Source organism: Moschus berezovskii, chromosome 5 (assembly GCF_049115385.1).
Source record: "Moschus berezovskii isolate FMDL1 chromosome 5, NW_MosBer_1.0, whole genome shotgun sequence".
Classification (NCBI taxonomy): Eukaryota; Metazoa; Chordata; class Mammalia; order Artiodactyla; family Moschidae; genus Moschus; species Moschus berezovskii.
The window spans coordinates 112,582,703-112,603,779 of record NC_142464.1 but is presented as its reverse complement, the minus strand read 5'-3'; the positions used below and the strand labels follow the sequence as shown (position 1 = coordinate 112,603,779).

The 21,077-nt window shown below is 50.6% G+C and overlaps 1 protein-coding gene across 4 annotated transcripts in view; it reads right to left on the bottom strand.

Moving 5' to 3' along the window:
* JAKMIP1 (janus kinase and microtubule interacting protein 1) overlaps positions 1-21,077 on the bottom strand; it is a 133,111-nt gene that overhangs the window by 21,355 nt on the left and 90,679 nt on the right. For 2 of the 4 annotated variants that reach the window (XM_088836106.1, XM_088836107.1), the window contains 6 exons: positions 17,227-17,721; positions 8,924-9,133; positions 7,953-8,072; positions 4,261-4,407; positions 3,199-3,339; positions 1,480-1,539 (listed from right to left, as the gene is read on the bottom strand). In XM_088836106.1, coding sequence (XP_088692232.1) covers positions 1,480-1,539; positions 3,199-3,339; positions 4,261-4,407; positions 7,953-8,072; positions 8,924-9,133; positions 17,227-17,721 — 1,173 coding nt within the window. The remainder of the gene's footprint in view (positions 1-1,479; positions 1,540-3,198; positions 3,340-4,260; positions 4,408-7,952; positions 8,073-8,923; positions 9,134-17,226; positions 17,722-21,077) is intronic. The other 2 variants (XM_088836108.1, XM_088836109.1) reach the window with 2 other exon arrangements.

The following is a 21,077-nucleotide window of genomic DNA, read 5'->3' as shown; positions in this document are numbered from 1 at the left end:
TAATGTCCTTATGAGAAGATGGCTACGCAAAGACAGAGACACACAGGGAAAACAGCGCATGACAACAAAAGTACACACTGAGGTTGTGCAGCTTTAAGACCAGGAGTGGACAGCGATGGGCACGGAGGCCTGGCGAGCTGCAGTCCATGGTGTCGCAAAGAGCTGGACACGACTGAGCGGCTGAACTGAACCGAAGACAAGGAAAGTCTCGTCAAATAATACCAAGTTGCCAGTAAATCCCCAGAAGCTAAGAAGCAGCAAAGAAGCATTTCCCTAAAGGTGGGGATCATGCTGCCAACACCTTGATGTTAGACTTCTAGACTCCAAAACCTTGAGCTAATTCATTCATGTTCTTCTAAGACACTCAGTTTGTGGTACCTTGTTACAGAAGTCCTAGGAAACTAATGCAGAGATTTCCACGTCGCTTGAATGACCGAATTATCTGACACCACCTGGCTCACTTTCTTACAGCAGCTGATATTCTGGACCCAGTTTTTCACAGTCACCACCACTCCCTATTGTCACGCTGACACCAAAGCCATATATCTGTGGTCATTTGGTAAGACATCTGCAAGGCTGTTTTCTTTATACATGAGGAATATTTCTATATAGCCATATCTCTACCAAAAGATAAACCAGGAGGGGCATCTGGTTTAATAAGAAGGTGACCAGGCCCACAACTTCATGGAAGTGAAAAATGTTTCCAGGTGTTAACGCAAACAAAGGCCTTTTAAAAAATAGCAATTTGCAGGACTTCTGTGGCAGTTCAAAGGTTAAGACTTCACCTTCCAATGCAGGAGTGTGGGTTCTACACCTGGCCGGGGAACTAAGATACCACATGCCCCCTTGTCAAAAAACCAAAACATAAAACAGAAGCAATAGAGTAACAAATTCAATAAAGACTTAAGAAATGATTCACATCAAAAAAATCTTAAAAAAAAATATACCAATTTGCTCTTTTACTTTCCAACTTGGTCCCTGTGGGCATCTGAGTGTTCCAAGACTGCCTCTGCTCACCTCACTGGACATTTGGACAATGTCTCTATAAAAAGGGCAAAACCACATTTTCCAGGAAGAATGCATTCTGCATCATTCCAAAAAAGCCTGAAGCCCCTGATTCTTCAAAATAGGATATATAGATGTTATAAAACAAGACCAGGTATCCTTTAAATCCTTCAAAAGGTCTAAGTATTTATGTTTTTAATTTTGGGCACACATCCCCAGAGGCCTAAAAACAGGATACGTCTGTAAATCTTCCATGAATAAATGACAGTAACCAGGTCCATGGCCTAGTTATTTATGTTGCTTTGAGAAGTAGTTATAACAAGTTTTTCCGCATCAAACATGCAGAGATGTGAGAGTGTCTGCCTTCAGGGCCCCTCCATGGGTTGCTCACTCCCCTCCCCCATCCCTGGACCACCCGCCCTGCAGATCCTGGCATAGAGCCAGAGCAGGGCAGCTGTGCCACCGCTGGCTCACCTTGGGTGGCTTCAGGCCCTTCCCGCGATGTCTTCTGGACCGCAAGAGCCGTTCTCTCTCCTAGAAGGAAACACAACTGTTTGCATCTTCAGCCAGTCCTCACATCATGCCCAGCGACCCACTGGCTCCAAGGGGGTGTAACTCACAAAACCGCTGCGCCTACCTGTCTGCACCGGGCCTGGGTCGGTTCTGAGCACCCAAGGCATGGCTGCTTCTTAGAACTGACAGCTACAGAGCCACACCGTGAACTGGACTTGGACCCTCCCAGAAAAAAAAAAAATGCCAAGGTTGGCCAGTACTGTAAAACTCCACCCTGGCTGCCTTTGGGGCTGGAAGCTGTAAAACTTCAGGCAGTGTTGACTAGTTACCTATTGTCAGTGACCCCAACAGAAAATAAATAATGTGTGGCTTCGATCTCACACAGAGCTGCAGCCAAATCCCCAGGGGGCCTCCTCCTGGCCAGATGACACACACCTCGATTCTCTGATTCTCAGCTTCTTCTTTTGCTATAAGTGCAAGAACCTGTCCTGCAAGAGACCGTGATTACCTGTGGCTTCTGTCACTAAAAATGGCACCTACGGGGGTAGTAGCAGGAGTAGCAGCATTCTGCCCCAGAGGAAACCAGCAAATTCTCTCCTTCCTGATTATCTCCTTTCTGATAGGATGTTCCTATCCTCTTTGGCTGTCAGGAAACCCAGAGACAAATACGGTGCCCGGCAACAGCCCTTATGGTCCACCCCTGTGTCCCTCCTGATCTTGACTGACGCTGCCATCTTTATTTTCTCTCGTCTTATCTGTTTATTATTCTTCTTTTGACCCTGTCATCATTTCATTGGGTGTGTTTTTTCACCTTACGTGGCATAAAGACTTTTATGTGTAACGAAGCAAAGATGAACAGAAGGTTGAATGAATAAATGGGGGGCGTGGAATAAAGGCAGGATGGAGAGAGGAAGGAATGGACGGGAGAGGGAGAGTATGGGAAGGCGGATGGAAGGAGGGGAGGGCGTATAGATGGGCGAGTGGAAGGAGGGAGCAGAGATGGAGAGACAGGCAAGCAAAGTGAATTGGACAACTTACAGTCAGTCTTTTCGAGCTTTGGTCACTGGCTTTTCTATTTTTTGAAGTACTCTTTGCTTCTAAGATGCAACTAAAGCTCACTATAGATGCTCCCTTCCTGGTCCCTAAGCTCCTTCCACAGAGAGCAGCAGAACTCTCTGGATGTCACACTCAACCTCCTTAAGACATACTCACACTCCCCCCTCCTTGATCTTACATACACACACACATCTTAGCAAGTCCTTCAAATTCCGGTCTGATTATAAGGTTCTGGTTTTCAAGTTCACAGTCTGCAACAATAGGCTGAAAAAAAACATCAGACTTCTCCAGGACAGATCGATCACACCCACTCTGTAAAGGCCAGAGACTCTTTTCAAAAGAGGCTGATGCTGCTTCTTAATGGCAGCAAACTCGGGATAAGAGCTGAGCAAAAAGAGTAACCATGGAAACTGCTCCCAGATACCGGGTGATGTCGTGTAAAGCAAGTGTAGGCTGCTTTCTGGAAGAATGGAGCAGGAAGGCCCCATCACCAGGATGAGCTCTGTGAGACGCTCCCCAGTCCCCCTGCGCCCCCACATTGCCTGCAGTCTTGATGTCACTCTGGAGGCCCATGTCTCCTGGCACCCCACGGCGGGCTTAGCACTGGCACAGGCGCAGACATACCAGTGAGAGATCGTCGATGACGTGTTGCTGCTCCAGCACCTGCAGCCTCAGGAACTCGATCTCCTGCTCGTCCCGTGTCAGACTGAGGTCGTTCAAGGAAGTGTGCCTCTTCAGGGATGCCTGGGCCGATAGTTTCTCTTTCTGAAGCCAAGGGGAGAGAGGACACTGCAGGGCCGCTCGTCCACAACCCTTGGCAGGGACCCACCATGCGTCAGGGCACGGAGTGTGGGCTTGGGGATACGGGATGGAAGTATGGAGGGAGGGATGACTGCTGCCTGGTCCCCACGTTGGAGGAGCAGACAGCTGCAGACCAGAGTCAGGCTCGAGGCAGGGCTGACTGTGCCCAATGCCGACAGGAAGGACTAGCAGGCAATGGGGTGGGAGAGGTGGACGTCTGCCCTGAGCCTAGAAAGCTTGGGTGCTGGGGGAAGAGAGCACGCCATGTGGTAAGAACGCACACTCACACCTGGACCTTCCAGGGAACAGGGAGAAGGGTATTCCGTCTTCCGGAGCCTCAGTCTTCTCAGCTGTACAATAGGCATGCTTAAGGCTACTTTGGACAATGAAATTCAGAGTATTCCTTAAACCATCAGCTGCAAGACACCACTCTGACCACAAAGACCAATCATTCTTGTTGGAGCAAATCAAAGGCCCTGATTCAAAGCACTTGGAGCAAAACTGTAATTGGTGGCCTACTGAGCTGCCCCAATGTGCCAGGTCTTCTGTGAGAACCTTCTGTGTCATCACTCCATCCTGCCCCTGCCCCTACAGCACTGATGTTTTCAATCCCATTTCATGGATGAGGAAGCTGAGAGAAGAGGGCTGGGCCCAAGGACCCCAGGTGGAGATGGCAGAGCAGAGGTGCAAACCCGCTGTCAGGCCGCCTGGTGCATGCTCCTTTGGGCACAGATGCCCACAGCACTGTGAATTCTGGGGAACAGAGGCAGAAGGGATGGGGTGGGGTGGGGGGCAGGTGGGAGATGGCCCGGGAGAACTTGGACTGCTCGGGTCAGAGGCTGGAGGAGCCCAGGCGGAGACAAGGGCTCCGGGTCCATGACTCACCATCTCCACATTTTCCCGCGTGAGGTTCTTAATCTTCTCTTCCATCCTCTGGATGCTCTGTAGCAAGTCCTCATTCTTCTTGTTCATCCGCTTGTTCTTCTCCACCAGGGGCTTCAGCTGGACCTCTGTCTCGCGGGAGCGCTTCAGCTGCGATCAGACAGACACAGAGGGCAGCAGCTTAAGACCCAGCTGCGGAGGTCAGCGGAGATCCCACCTGGCTGGAGTCGCCCCTGCGGCGACCACATCGCCTGCATGATGCAAACTCCAGGAAGAGCCCACAGATACCTGGCTCCAGACACAGGCTCCCACCTGAGCCTCAGAAGGCCTCGGGCAAGGCAAGAGGAAGGGGTACAGCCCAACACGGAGACTCAGAGATCTGTCTCAGGTCACCCTGCTGGCAAGTGACCTGAGCTGCATCCACACTTCCCTCACCTTCAGGCAAAACCCCCAGGGGTCAAGGTTCACATGCATGAAGGTCAGTCCAGCCATCTAGCTCCTCCTGGCTACCATTTCTCCGCAGGTACAGATTTAGTTGAAAGCTCAGCACTCTTCAGACAACAGAGGATCCCTGGGCCCAGCTCAGTGCTGCGGGTATGAGATAGATGGGGTAGCACCCGGCCCTGAGCTGCTCCCCGAGTCCTCTGAGCATGGTCCCTGTGACTGGTGGGATGTCCCCCCAAGCTCTCATCTGGTCAGCATCTGGAGGGCCCCTCTTGGGCCCGGTTCCTGTCCTGGGGGCTGTGTCAAAGGGAAGACACCATGGGGGTGACCGTCCAAGAGATGGGGGGAGACAGCCAAGATGGTAGCAGAGGTAAGGACACAGTGAGACAGGTCCTCATGGATGTTGGAGACCGGGGAGGCACACTTTCAGGGCTTCAGAAGGGGCAAGAACATGGTGCGTCCAAGGAGCTCCATGGACGGCGGTGGGAACATGGAATGTGGGGGATGGGAAGATAAGCTATCACTTGTTTCCAACCCAGCTCGCCAGCCCTTCCACCCACCATCCGCTAGCCAAAGGCTTTGAGGCACAAGCATTCTGTGGTCCGGTCTGCCTTCTAGAACAATCCATCACTCTGACTGCTGTGTGCAGGCCAGTCCAGTGAGACAGAGACACGAGGAATGATGGTGGAGGGGGATGCAGAGCAGGGACTGGGACACTGCACAACTAGAAGCATCCATGCTTCTTCCTTCCGTGTACAGCGTCCTTGGTGACACACACACTAGCGGCAAGGCCACAGCCAAACTTTCAGCCTCAGTTTTCTCAACTGTAAGATGGGAATAATAGTAGCAAACTCCGGGAGTTAGGGAAGGACAGGGAAGCCCGGTGTGCTGCAGTCCATGGGGTTGCAAAGAGCCCAGCATGGCTGAGTGACTGAACAGCAATGGTAGTATCTGCCTAAGACACCTGTTGCAAGAACTAAATGCATGGGGATAGCTTCTGCAGGGTTATTTCAATGGATGAAAATTAGAAACAACTGAAATATTCATCAACATGACAACAGGTGCAAGACCCACTGCATCGATCAGGCACTCACCATGTGTCCAGGCCTCCCAACTCCTGCAACCCGCACCTCGATCCCAGGAGGGGCTCCTTCGCATCCCCAATTCACAGACAAAGAACCTGGCCACAGAGAGGTGGGGTGACGTGCTCAAGGTCACACAGAAAGTGCCAGAACCAAGAACAAACACAAGCGACCTACTGCAGACCTCTGCTTTGGGTCACCAGGATGTGAAAGTTGAGATGAAACATGGATGGCAGTCGATGTAAAATGTACTTTGACTCATACATTGTACCTCTAGAAATCTATCCTGCAGAAATAAAGGTTCAAGGGAGTGAAAACAAAAATGTATCTTCTGTGTGGCAATGTGTACAATAGCAGAGAAACTTGAAATAGCCTAAATCTTTTCCAGTAGAGGAGTGGTTGAATAAACCACGGTTTGACCACACAGACAGAGTTCGACACAGTTGTTAACAAAGACAAAGGGAGATCTTCAGGCATTGCTGGGAAATGGGGTAACTGGTCCATCAAGGGAAAAAAGCAAGTTGTAGAACAACAATACGCAGGGAAACTATCCTGTGTGTAACCATAAAATAACAACAAAAAAGGCTCTTCACGAGTGTCAAGACATTCACATAAACATGAAAAGCATGTCAGAACCACTTCAAACTGTGAACAGTAGTTATCTCATGATTTTAAGATCCCAGCACTGTTATTTACAGTACGGAAGCAACCTAGATGTCCTCTGACAGAGGAATGAATAAAGACGCTGTAGCACATGCATGTAAAATGGAACATTCAGTTCAGTTCAGTTCAGTCGCTCAGTCGTGTCCGACTCTCCGCGACCCCATGAATCACAGAATATTACTCAGTCATAAAAAGGAATGAGTTTGAGTCAGCTCTAGTGAGGTGGGTGAACCTAGAGCTTGTTATACAGAGTGAAGCTAAGTCAGAAAGAGAAAAATAAATATTGCATATTAATGAATATACACTGATTCTAGAAAAATGGTACTGAGGAACCTATTTGTAGTGAAAAAATAGAGATGCTTGCATAGAGAACAGACTCGTGGAAACAGCGGGAGAAGAGAGGGAGGGACGAACTGAGGAAGCAGCATGGACGCATAAGCACTGCCGCGGGTAAAGAGAGCTCTAAGAAAAGCAGGACAGCTAGCGGGGAGCTGCTACGCAGCTCTAATCCATTTAGTAAACTATTTTGCCTCTCATGAAGGATTTTTTTTTTAAGCTCATGAATATTTACCCAATAAGTGGAGACATAGTATGAGATGGACCGTCTGATGAAAGCTATGTAAAAATATGCCTTTAAAAATACTGGAAGGAAATGAAATTATTCTGATCCTGTTAAAACCATGAAGAAGTGACACTTCTTAACACTTTTTATCTCCATGTTTCAAAAATACAGATACACTTACTTTTACAGTAAAATTTCAAATAAAGAGAAATATTATGAGGCATTTGTCAAGAAGTTTATATATTGACTACCACTCCATAAAAATTAGTTTGTTTATCCTGCATTTTCAAGAAATTACTATTTTTACTTGAGATTTTTTTTTAACCAGAAGTTCACATTCACTACCTTTAAAAATAGAACTATGTGAACTTCTATGCAAAAGAAAGTAAACAGATAAGCAAAAAATAAAAACTGTCCATAATCACACCACCTAAAACAACTTCCAATATCCAGGATGATGATAATGTGTTTTTGTTCTGTAACCACTTTTATCATTTAATTTACTGCAGACAAATTTCCATGGCAGTTAAATATGATCTAAAACACCATTCTTAATGACTGCATACAATTCACTGCATAAATGTTCCATAATTATTTTGATCACTACTTGAGGATCAAACAAGTGGGGTTTGGTTTCATTTTGGTTCAGTTTTGTTTGCTACTATATAGAGACATCACTGCAATGAACACCCTCTCCATGGACCCCTCACTGAACTTCTCTGATTGTCAGCTCAGGATAAATTCCTGCAGAAACTAAGGGTACTAACAGGTCTCTTCAACAAGCGTGTGTTCGATTTTTAATCAGGAAGAAATCAGGGGAAAGCAGAGAAAACCAGAAGGCCTGGGTATTAACTTCCTGTGTAGAGCCTGGTTTGTGGCCCCAGGACTGCTCTCCCAAACCCTGCAGGCTCCATCTGCCTCTGAGATGGTGGGGGGCTGATTACCAGTTCATTCCTCTCGTCTGCCAAGAGGGTATTTCTGTCTTCCAGCTTCCGTATCACCGAATTCAGTTCAGCAATTTTTAGCTGAAATCGCCGCACGTCTCTCTCATCCATATGTTGATCCTAAAATAGAATCAAGACACGAATGTACTTTGAAAAAGCTTAACTGAGTCAGAGCGCTTCATGGACCCTTCTCAGAAAACTCTCAGGACAAAGGTGAGCTCCTCGTTAGGGGGACTGTCAGCCATGCTGGGGCTCCCCCAAGTCAAGCAACATGTGGGAAGACCAGCTCCAGGGTGATGAGACGGCAAACCCTCCAGCGGCTCCTGAAGATCTGGGGACCTTCCAACCCAGCCCCTGCTCCCCGAGCATCTCTGATGAAGGCACATCACCGACGTGCCAGGACACTCCTCAAGGGCAGGCACGGTGCCCACCTCGCTCACCAATGAGATGCCAGGACCTCACGTGGTGTCTGCACACAGCCCGCCCGACAGACACTTGAGTATTCAGTGAATGAGTGAATGCCTGCAGCTTCGGCCTCCTCTGTGCCTCTTAACTACCAACTGTGGCCCCAGGTGCCCTGTCTGTTGGCTGAGCTCCCTCTCCTGGGCAGGGGGCTCTGCCTTTAAATCACGTACTGTCCTCACTGGGCCCCTTTCTGAGCTCTTACTGGATACTTGGCACTCATGCTTTCATTTCTTTCTTTTCAGTTGAACTCTAAGACCACAAGAGGCAAGAGCAGCCTGTTCTTCACCTCTGCACTCCCTGTGCCGAGCACTGGGCCCGGCGGCAGTGAATATCTGCACATGTAGTGGGATGGGTAAGGGAGATAAGGAAGGGTATGCAGATGGATGGGAAGGAAGGAGGAGGGATGGGGGAAGTCAGGCAGGCAAGTTCGCCTGAACAATGACCAGTGGGAGGAATGACGGGTAGGCGGTCGGTGCGATGGCCCCAGTGCATCATGAGCCCCTCACCTGGACGCCCATGAGCTCGGCCATGTCCCCTATGCCGGGCGGGAGCTCTCTCTTTGGACTACCGTGGTACCGCTCAGCCTCTCTGACCTGAACCAGCTGCTCATCCAAAGCCTCTTTCTGAAGCAGCAGCTTCTGGGTCTGCCCAGTCTGCACGCCGAGCTCCTTTTCCAAGGCCAGAATCACACGATCTTTCCCCTTGATCTCATCCATCTGAAAAGAGAAAGAACAAGCAGCTGACTATAGGGGCCTGCGACCAAGGAGAGCTCTCCCTGGCTGGCCTCGGGCCCAGGGGAAGGTTCAGCAGCTCCGTGGATCCAGGGCGGCTGGACTCGGCAACACAGGGCAGAGAGATACCGCAGGGCACAGCCCAGGCCCTGCTCCCCTGTCAATCACCGGCCCCAGCACAGAGAAGCACAGAGCTGAGGGTTCAACCTATATCATCAACCAGACACTTACCCTGAAACTGATCTGTTTCTTTCTCTCTTACCTTCATGCTGCTGCTGCTGCTAAGTCACTTCAGTCGTGTCCGACTCTGTGTGACCCCATAGGCAGAAGCCCACCAGGCTCCCCCTTCCCTGGGATTCTCCAGGCAAGAACACTCCTGACCGTGCAGGGTCATCCAGCCGCTCGCCTACGCTGCCCCCTTCGGCTCAGCTTGGTCGGAGTTGGCTGTCCTCCTGCCCCCCACTCCCATCTGGCTGTATCTCCTGCTGCTAAGCTGCTTCAGTTGTGTCCGACTCTGTGCGACCCCATAGACGGCAGCCCACCAGGCTCCTCTGTCCCTGGGACACTCCAGGCAAGAATACTAGAGTGGGTTGCCATTTCCTTCTCCAAAGCATGCATGCATGCTCAGTCGCTTCAGTCGTGTCCGACTCTGCACGACCCTGTGGACAGCAGCCCACCAGGCTCCTCTGTCCACGGGATTCTCGAGGCAAGAATACTAAGTGGGCTGCAACCCTCCAGCAAACAGCTCTCGCTAAGGTCTCCAAGCCTCTCCTGGCCCCCAAACTCACCGGACAATTTTCTGTCCTCTCTCCTCACCCCATCTGACACTCTCACCCACTCCCCGCTTCATCAACTCCCCCCGCCCTCCTGCCCTCCATGGGACTGTCTCCATCTACTTTACAGACTCGCCCTCCCCTAGTCACCATGGAAGTCTGTAGTTTCTTCTTCCCATCTGTAGCCTCTCCCCTGTCAGCCAAGTCCTCACCCACGACACTAACTCCCTGTATGCGGCTGGCGCTCCATCCTCCGCCCCCTGCTCTGACATCTCTAGCAGTCCCACAGTCAGAGAACCGACTGGCTGCTTCTGGGGCTCCCAGAGCTCTTCGGTCACCCCATGTGAGAGCCTCCGCGTGAGCCCCAGCTCACCCAGCCTCATCCCTTATTCCCCACAGGAAAGAAGCTTATGAAGGGGAAGCTTCTGCCACACACCATACACTTCAATTGTTTCTGGACACAAAAGCCAACAGCTGGGAAACTGCCCCAGGAAGGGCTCTATGCTGGCGTGCCCCCTCCCCAAATCCATGCCCTTCTTACCACCTGGGAATGCGACTTCATTTGGAAATAGAGTCTTTGCAGATATAGTTAGTTAAGGTGAGGTCACAGTGGAGTCAGGTGGGCGCTAATGACTGGTGTCCTTATAAGAGGAAAGAGATACAAACACAGGGAGAAGATGACTGCAGAGGCTGGGGTGATGCAGCCACCAGCCAAGGAACCCCTGGAGCTACCGGAAGCTGGAAGAAGCAGGAAGCAGCCTCCCCTAGAGCCTTAGAGAACAAAGTCCTGCAGCACCTTGACTTCTGACTTCTAGCCTCCAAAACGGTGAGTGAATAAATTTCTGTTGCTTAAGCCACCCAGTTCGTGGTCCTTTGTAACAGCAGTCCTAGGAAACTAACACAGGTGTTAAAAGAGAAAATTTCCCAGTACTAGAGTTTCATTAATTGACAAAAATCATACTAGTTTCAACTACAGTGATTATCCTCATGGAATTTAGGAATAAAGTCTATCTGAGATAAGGTACACAAAAAACCTCTGAAAAGAATACTAACACTTCAGTAAGAATGGTTTCAACAAACTCTGGATAGAGTCTTTATGACATGGTATTATTTGACACGTACTTGTGCATGCCCGCCATGAGCAAGCCTATATGTAAGGATGTGCATATTGCCTTGATTGCCCAACACAAAGGTTAGAGCCATGTGCTATACAACAGCTTGCCACAGAGGGAAAAGCACGAGGCATGGAGTAAGAAGGTATGAACTGGAGACTAAGCCCCCGCTGGTGAACTGTGTGACCTCTGACAGGGTATTTGACCTCTCCGGGCTTCAGGCTCACTTGTAAAATGGGGATGCAGGCACCTCCACTTAGAAGGGGAACTGTGAGGACAGAAGGGGACAGCAGACAGGCAGGCTGCTTAGGAGCAAGGTCACTGGATTGCTGTGTCCTGACCCCAAGGTTACCACTCACTGGCTCCATTACCTTGGTTTGGTTACCTGATTTCTTCCTATGCCTCAGTTTTCTCATCTGTGAAATGGGGATAATCATGGGGATGTTGTGAGGGTGAAATGAACACATGGAAAGTGCCTAACACACGGTAGGCATAAAATAAACAACTCTAATTATAACTGTTGCAGGTACATAGTCGGCCTCACTAAGTAGCAGCTCCTGTCCTTCCTAGATGTTTATCTCCTTTGGTGTGCAAATATGAAGAACACTGCAGTGGTTTGAATTGCGGTTCCTGAAAAGTTATGTTCACATCCTGACTTCAGATACCTATGAATAGAAACTTGTTTGGGAAAAGGGTCTTTACAGGTGTAATTAAGGACCTTAAGATGAGGAGATCATCCTGGATTAACTGGGTGGGTCCTAAATCTAATGACAAGCATCCCCACAGGACAAAGAGAAGATGCATAGGAGAGGAAAAACACAGAGGGGAGCTGTGTAAGAGGGAGACAGAGATTGGAGTGATGCAGGCACAAACCCAGCAACGCTTGGAGGCCCCAGAAACTGGAAGAGCAAGGAAGGGCCCTCCCCGAGAGCCTTCAGTGGGGCTCGGCCCTACTGACACCTTGATTTTGGACTTCGGGCGTCCAGAACAGTGAGGGAGTAAACTTCAGTGTATCTGTGGCCATTTGTTAAGGCAGCCCCAGAAAACAAATACAAATGCCCTTCTCACTCAGCACACTCTCAGAGGGTACACACTGAAGTTGATTGTAACCTGAATCAGAAGTTGAAACTCCTACCTCTGAATCAGACACCTTGAATTGAGACACAGATCGCTCAAGCAGAGAATACTGATTAAGAGCCCTGTCCTGAAGCAGACGGAAGTAAGTTCAAATCCCCGCCCCCACCAGCTGTGTGACTCTGGGCAGGCTGGGTCACCTCTCTTAGCCTCAGCCTCTGTAAGGTGGGGAAAATGAGAACACCCTGTTTAACTAGGGGGTGATTCAGATCAACCACAAGAAGAATTTATCACAGAACCTGGCATCTTATAAGCACACAATCAATGTTGGTTGCCATCGTTAATCTACTTTAGCTCCTGGCTATCTTAAACAGCAGACTATGAAAAACTGATAAAACATAACTGAGATTTACAAAGGAGGAAAATGGTACCCCCAAAACTGCAGACTGAGGTTTTCAAGCAAAGTCCCAGAGTTCTAACAAGCTCTTTGAGTGGCCTTTCTTTGGAAAAAAAAAAAAAAGGAAAAAAGGCTCTCCCCTTCCCTCTTCATCCCTCCTTGTCCCCCAAGACAACATCCTGCAGCTCCCCGCTTTGACTAAACCTGACCTGAAGGTGTGGGGAGCAGCTCCCCACTGTAGGGAAGAACTCTTAGTGATGCGGGAAACATTGTTGCCACTGCCGGTTTCAACCCAGAAAGGGTAAGAACAATGTGAAAGGAGTTCATTAATTTAAACCACTTAAACTTGTTTTCCTGAATTCAACAATACTGAATTGAGTGCCATCAACGGATGCTGGGAAACACTGATGAGCAAAACAGATCAGAGTCCCTGCCCTCAGAGCTTTCATTCCAGAGGGGAGGGTAGCTGAAAGCGGAAGTCAATACTGGAGTAGCCTAGAGCATGCATAACGCTAGGAGAAGAAATAAAGCCAGAGGAATTAGTGGTGCGAGCTGTTACAAGTTAACAGGTAGGGTTCCAGTCTGTTGCCCTCATCATCGTGGCTGCATACTTCTGGCTTTGCTCTGGAGCCAGGGCGCACTCCCTTCCACCACCACATTACACTAGTCCCTTCCACAAGAGGGCACAGCATCACAAGCAAGATGTCTACGGAAATTCTCAGAAAAGCATCAGTTCCCTACTTGATTTCAGTAAGTGAGCAAAGGGCTTAAACCCAATCACATGGAACAGGTTCCTAGAAAACAGCCTCCACTAGAGGAGATGGCATCCAGGAATGGTTGGACAATGTGAAACAGATTCTGGAGCCAACCTTTTCTAGGTTGTCACATTTCCCCAGCCAGAGTCCTGAGGTTCCAGAGGTTAGGAGACCTGCCAGCTCACACAGCTGTGAAGTCACTCTTATTTGTTGACTCTGGTCTGGCTCCCAGCCTGACCTTAGTGATCCCTCCCCCTGCCCTGAGGATGGTGATGAAGTGTGAACTTCTGACAGTGACCTTCTTGAGCTTCCCTGACCTAGATTGGTCCCTGCATCCATTTCCCCTTCTCCGACATTCTATCACCATGAGAGGGGGTGGGGCTGCACCACTCCAAATTCCCAGGGCAGGCCCTGATTGGCTCACACCACCCGCACAGCCCCACCCCTTAATAGCAATTGGTTCAGGGATGGATACATGACCCACTCTGAGCCAACAGCCTGAAGAGGGTGTCGCTAGGACCCTCCCATTTCTTCTTAGGAGTTAAGAAAGAGCTTCTCTCACTTTCCCTGGGCTGTTTCTTGTGAGGACGTGGAGTCTGACACAACCATGGCATCTCACCAGCACAGTGAGAGTCTAAAGTCTGAGAACGATAAAAGATGGGGCAGAGCCTAAGAAATCCAGGCCCTGGGTGATATCATTAGTCCCACTGGGGCTGTGCCAGAGGCTAGTCCAGCAACTTTAGTCAAGAAAACTGGTTCGAGGTAGAGTTTCTGTCACTTGCAACCATAAGATTCTAACTGACCGGGGGAAAACCAACAGTTCTGGATGATGGCTATCTCTTCTTACTTACATGCTACTATGAGCTCAGGACGACATTTGTACTTAAGAGACATGCTCTTTCTCAGTCTTTAAAAGACCCTCAATGTAGACATTATCCCATTTTACAGATCAGCTTGAGGCCCAGAGCGGTGAAAGTGCCCACACTCTAGGCAGCAGCAGATCCATGAATCAGACTCAATCCAGCCTCTCTAGAGCTCTCCCTATGCTGTCTCTCTGCCCCAGAGGCACAGAATCTAGCCACTTCTCAGCAAGCACATCCAACAGCGCACATGTCTCAGTAAACACCTCAGTTTAGTCAGCTCCCAACAAATCCATCGATTTGGGGATAATTTAGTTAGCGCTTCTTCATTGCAAAGTCTGAGGAACCAAGCTGCTTCCCCCAGACCCATTCTCTTCTCCTCCTTGGTACCTGTGGATGAATGGTGTCCCCATCTAATTTCACGTCTACCTGGAAAATCAGAATATGAACCTGTTAGAAATAGGATCTTTACAGATGTAACTAAGATGTTAGGCTGAGATGAAGTCATAACAGATTGGGGTGGGCCTTCCCTGGTGGTTCAGATGGTAAAGAATCTGCCTGCAATGCGGGTAGACCTGGGTTCGATCCCTGGGTTTGGGACGATCCCCTGGAGAAGGGAATGACCACCCACTCCAGTATTCTTGCCTGGGGAAATCCCATGGACAGGGGAGCCTAACGAGCTACAGTTCTTGGGGGTCGCAAAGAGTCAGACAAGACTGAGCAACTAGCACAACACAACTAGATCCACTAACTGGTGTCCTTATAAAAAGAGGACAAGACACAGGCATGTGGAAAGGGGAAGGCCTCGTGGTGGCAGAGGCTGGAGTAACAGTGTGAGCAGAGGAAGGCCAGGATTCCCAGCAACCACCTCAGGGTGGAAGACGACTACATCCTCCTTCAACTGTCCTCCTGTCGCCAACCTGGGATAAAGATGTGATGGCTGGCACTCCATGGCAGGAAGGGCCATGAGGAACAGGGCCACCTCGCAGAGCCCCTTCTGAGGGGAAAGCTGAGAGGACCTGTGGCCTGCACTACTCTGTGAAGCCCTTTCCAGACTTCGCACGTTACAGAGAAATAAATTCCAGATTTTCAGCCCCTGTGTAACAGGGTTCTCAGACCTAATCCTAATTGATCTAAGGAATGAGTCCAGTGGCCCCACACTAACCACAACTGCCTTTTTCTCCTCAATTGTTTCTTAAGAGGCATGTTAAATGTGTAAGCGGAAGCCTGGAAGCCTTCCTGCATTTCTAATCCAATTCAGCTGACAAAGAAACAAAATGCAGGCCACCTTCTGAACAGTTTGCCAAGAAGCCTGTCTGAGGAGGATCATTTATCAAGTGGGGGAATAGTTGGAGAAACGGACATTAATTCCTTTCGCTCTGTTCTCCTAAGTGGCCCCCACACACTGAGACAACCTGAACTGGGGATATTTCTACTTGGCACTGGAATGAAAACAGACACCAAGTCCTTGGGCTTCCCTGGTGGCTCAGATGGTAAAGAATTTGCCAGCAATGTGGGAGACCCAGGTTCAATCCCTGCGTCGGGAAGACCCCCTGGAAAAGGGAATGGCAACCCACTCCAGTATTCTTGTCTGGAGAATCCCATGGGCAGAAGAGCCTGGAGGACTATGGTCCGTGGAGTCCCAAAGGGCTGGACACAACTGAGTGACTAATATATACACAGCAAGTCCTTGGTACATTTTAAATTAAGCTCAATCCATCTCTTGGGCAAATACTTGTTTTCTCCCCATTCTATTTCCCTTAAATATACATTTCCTGGGGCTTCTCTGGTGGCTCAGCCAGTAAAGAATCTGCCTGCAATGTGGGAGACCTGGGTTCTATCCCCGGGTCAGGAAGATCCCCTAGAGGAGGGCATGGCAATCTGTTCCAGTATTCTTGCCTGGAAAATCCCATGGACAAAGGAGCCTGGCAGGCTATAGTCCATAGCATTGCAAAGAGTTGGACAGGACTGAGCGACTAACACTTTCACTTTTTTTATATATATTTCCTATGAGGAGGAACATATTTTATGTCTCCTATTACAGAAACTATAGGCTGTTGATAAAGGCTTGAGTGAAAGTCGTTCAGTCGTGTCTGACTCTTTGCAACCCCATGGACTATCCAGTCCATGAAATTCTCCAGGCCAGATTGCTGGAGTGGGTAGCCTTTCCCTTCTCCAGGGGATCTTCCCAACCCAGGGATCGAACTCCGGTCTCCCTCATTGCAGGCAGATTCTCTAACAGCTGAGCTACCAGGGAAGCCCGATAAAGGCTTAGTTAACTTAATTCTCAGCACGCTGGAACAGATATGTGATCATTCCTCCTTCTGCAGATGAGGCACCAGAAATTTAGTGACCGTACGCAACCTGACTGGGGTCACACAGCTGACAAGTGAAGGAGTCTGGATTCACACACAGAAAAGACCTTCTCCAAAGCCTTCTCTTCCTATTAGGTGACAACACCGCCTCCATACACGGAGGAGAAATGGACTGCGGAACACCTCTAAGACCTCAGTCCTGGTATGTGCTTAGATTTTCTATGCATTAGAAATTTAAAATCAGTGTGACTCTCCTGCCATTCCAGGTACTGGATTGTTAAGACGTGAAGTGACGCTGTGTCATTGGCTGGTGACCAGTCTAGGGACGGTCCTTCCAACTCCAGTCCTTCAATTTCTTATGGTGTCTCCCACTGACAGGAGAGCCCTGCCAGAAGCCTCCATTCCGCACCCAGGATGGGAGGGACTTTGCTGGAACCCTAGGTCCTAGAGCCAGGCCGGGAGCACAGTGGTCCCCATTTACTGCTCCAGGAGGGGAGGATGGAGCACGTGCTTGCAGAGAGGCCACACGCATGAGTCAGGGAAGGATGAGGTGCGTGTGCGCAGAAGGAGGGTTTGTCTGTGGGCAGGGAGGACAGGGTGCCTGTGTACAAGGGGAAGATGGGGCACATGTATGTGGAAGGAGGGGTTGTCTGTGGGCAGGGAGGACACGGTGCCTGTGTATCAGACAGACAAGGCTTGCGTACAAGAGACAGGGTGCGCATGCGTGGGGCCTGCGGGGGGCGTGTACTGCGGGACCGGCGTGCACGCAAGCCGGGGCGGCGGCACACGTACCAGCCGGCGGATGTCGCGCTCGCACTCGCGCTTGATCCGGTGCACCTCGTCCTGGTGCGCTTGGTAGGCGGCGCGCAGGTCGGCCGCCTTGGTCTTGTCGGCCTGCATGCAGTTGCTGAGGGCCTCCTCCGCCTGCTTGCGCGCTGCCTTGAGCTCCAGGATCTCCTGCTGCAGCCGCAGGCGCTCGCCGTCGAAGGCCCTGCGCGCCTCGTCGCGCGCGTCGGCCAGCAGCGCCGTCTTGACCTTGTCAGCCGCGCCATCGCGCAGCACGTTCAGCGTGGCCTGCAGCCGCTGAAGCTCGCCCTCCTTGATCTTGGCCGTGCGCGCCGCCTCCTGCTCATGCTGGCGGATGAGCACCTCGCGCAGTGCCTGCAGCTCCTTGGTCTTCTCCTCGTGCAGCTTGGCCCTGAGCTCTGAGATGTAGGCCGTGTGCCGTCGCTGCTCCTGCTCACGCTCCAGCTTGGCCTCCTGCAGCCGCTCGCGCAGCTTGCCCACCTGCGGCCAGAGCGGGGAGACTCGGTCAGGGTCAGGGCCAGGACGGGGGGCGCCGGCCAGGCTCGCTGCCACCTCCCCAAGTCCCTTCTTGTATGACAGGCCCCTGAGACCCTCCTGGGCCCCCAGCCTCCAGTTCCCCCAGCGGCCACCTCCATCAGCCCCACCCAGACTCTTCCTACTGTTTTACTGAGATATGCCCAGACGTGGAAAACCATCTGAAGGTGTTGAAGGAGGGTCAGTCTCTGACATCCCCTCTGATTTGGAGTTTTTCTGAGGAAGGACAATTTATCAGTCACAAAATATGCCCTGCAGTAATCATCTGTCTCATCAAAGTGTAGACCGGAAATACATTTCCAGTGCTCCTGCCCTGAGCTCTGGAGTTAGAGGAGACAGAGCAGGTGAAGGTAGAAAGGGGTGGGAGTGGGGGGAACGGAGGTGCCCTCACTCCCCTGCCAGTAGTGGGCAGCTCCAGTGCCACAGCAGCATGAAGTCCTCAGCACCCCAGGAAGGGGGCAACTGTTTTGCCACGAGGCAGCAAGGTTCGGACTTCCCAGTTGACTCAGTGGTAAAGAATCTGCCTGCCGATCCAGGAGATGCAGGAGACGAGGGTTCGATCCCTGGATGAGAAAATCCCCTGCAGGAGGAAATGGCATCCCACTCCAGTATTCTTGCCTGGGGAAATCCCATGGACAGAGGAGCCAGGCAGGCTATAGTTCTTAGGGTGACAGAGTTGGATATGACTGAGCATGTATGCAACCAAGGTTCAGAGATGTCCCAGTGACCTGCCTGGGGTGAGGGGCTACCAAGGGGCAGAGCCTGGCTTTACTCCCAGGTCCCTGGTCCCAGAGAAAGGGTTTTGCAGGTTCCAGGCTGCCAACCCCACCAGAACGTATTCATCTATTCAGCAAACAAAACGTTATTTGTAAAATGTGCCAAGGGAGTGTTTTCTTCAAATACTCCAAAAGGCTTTATTCGATCTTTCCATTTCAAATATCACACAATTACATACATTACACAAGAATCCATTTGTTTTCTAAATGATATGCATCTCCAAAGAACCGAAACAAATGTGTCTCATGGACTGGCTGCTTCCATGGAAAGTGGCATCATTTCCCCCGGACCTCACGGTTTATAGCACACCAACATGCTGAAATTAATTTTAGGTCAGAAGTTTTACAATGTTACCTAGGGTGGACAAATCTTTACTTAAAACAGCAGGGAAAAAGCAAATAAAACCCACCAGGCAGACACAAGTCTCCTTATATCAAACACCATCACGGAAATAAAACATGGACCCAATCAGAAGGCCCATCTTGCCTGAGAGCTACAATGGGCCTCTTCCTAAGGGACTAAGAGCCAAGATGCCAGAACTTTAAATACTGAACATGATTTCCCAGGGAGGAACTAAGTGCTTCCAGCATGCTCCTTCCAAGGGAGCAGCTGTGTCCGGACTTCCTGGGTTAACACTGACAGTGATCTGAAGTCAAAAGGATGGGATCTTGTCGGATTCTGAATCTGTGCCGAGGAATGCATTTCCCTTGGCAAATTACCTAACCTCGAGATGGTTAATGGTTACGTGTCCACTGGGCAGGGCTGTGGTAACAGGTCATTCAGCCAAACACGAGTCTAGATGCTGCTGTGAAGGTATTTTTAATGATTAATATTTAAATCAGCACCCCAGAGTAAAGCAGATGAGCCTCTATAATGTGAGTGGACCTCACTTAAGGCCTTAAATCAGTTGATGGCCTTAACAGAAAAGACTGAGATGCCCTGATGAGAAAGGAATTCTGCCTCATTACTGTGAGATCCATGCTCCCTGAAATTTCCAGCCTGCCTGCTCTGCAGATTTCAGATTTATCAGCCTCCATGACCAGGTGAGTCACCTTCTTGGAAAAGAAAAAAAAATCCCCCTCCGTCTCTCTCTCCTATTGGTTCTTTTTCTGTCTGAAGAACCCTGACTATAAAACCTCCCAGATCCTTCCTATGAAACAAGTCTGTCAACAGCTGCCCCTTGAAGACTCTTGGGAGGAGGAAGGCTGCACGTGGCTGAGCGGATGAAGGGAAGTTTGGTCCCCCATAAGTAAAGGCAGGAGGGAGTTGGACAGTGTGAGCAGAGGTGTGTGCAGGGCAGTCTGAGGGTGGGGAGGCCGGGCCTGTCCCTGGTGGGGGCAGAGGGGACCAGCTGACGCTAACAGTAACAGAGCGGCCAGGGATGCTCACAGTGGCTGGGCGGGGGAGAAGACCCTGCTGGGTCCTACCAGCTCGACCCAGAAAAGCCCAGGGTCGAGCCCAGGCAAGGACCCAAGTGCAGCACAGTGGGGCGGGGGAGGCCCCCGGTGTGCACAGAGCACCCCCTCCTTACTCCATCCAGCTGAGCAGGTTGACAGAAGTCATGGGTCATCTCACTCGCCAGACACCTCTAAGCTGCCCCAGCAAGTCCAGAGGGGCAGCAAGAGGGGACCTTACCAGCCTTGTCTCAGCACCTGGGCTCTAAACGCAACAAGGGCAAAATGACCGAGAAAGGGCACACCTCAAGGCGGGAGGGGCTGGTGGGAAGAACGCTGCCCACCCCACCCCCCGGTGGGCACAGTGAAGTCAGCCTCCGCCTGGCTGTCGCCCTGGCTCCTCACCCCACCCCTGCAACCACCCTGGCTCAAGCTGGCAGCTGCAGCCCTCTAAGAGGCCAGGGCAGTCACCTCACCACGCCCTGCCGCTGCCCCTGTGCACTCGCCCCGGAGTCGCCCCCTGGTGGCCAGCACAGGCCTCAGAACTCAGATGTTAGATGATTGCCCTCCACTGCCCTCTGAATTCTTGGGGTGCAGGGTAATTGTTCTGAAACGGCTGTGTGTGCAGAGTGTTGAGTAACTAAGAGGGTGGTGGGGTCAGGCTCTCTCTGCTGGATAGAGGACACCATAAGCAAGGGGAGGAGGCCAGAGGAGCCAAGCGGTCGTGGATGAGGCTGAGGATGTCAGTAAGAACTCACCTTTAACTTAATATACATTTAGAGGTTACATTAAGAAAGCTTAGGTATGTATACATACACGGTTAGTATATATGCATACACTTGCTTGCTCTTCTAGCTAAGCCCAGAAGTAATGGCATGCCAGCAGTGGTGAGCACCCTCAGTGCCCAGATCTTGGTATCTCATGCCATTTTTCCAATAAAAGCTACCAGAGGGCCTTGGTGAGTGGCTCTAGGAATGGGGCAGGGAACATCCAAGATGAACCAGGAGCACCTTACAGGACCAGAAAGTAGGGGTATGCCTGAGAAGAAATTAACAAAGAAAGGCCACAGTGGCAGGGGTGTCAAAGGGACACAGGAGCTGGCTGGAAGAGATCCAGTGGCCAAAGCTGGAA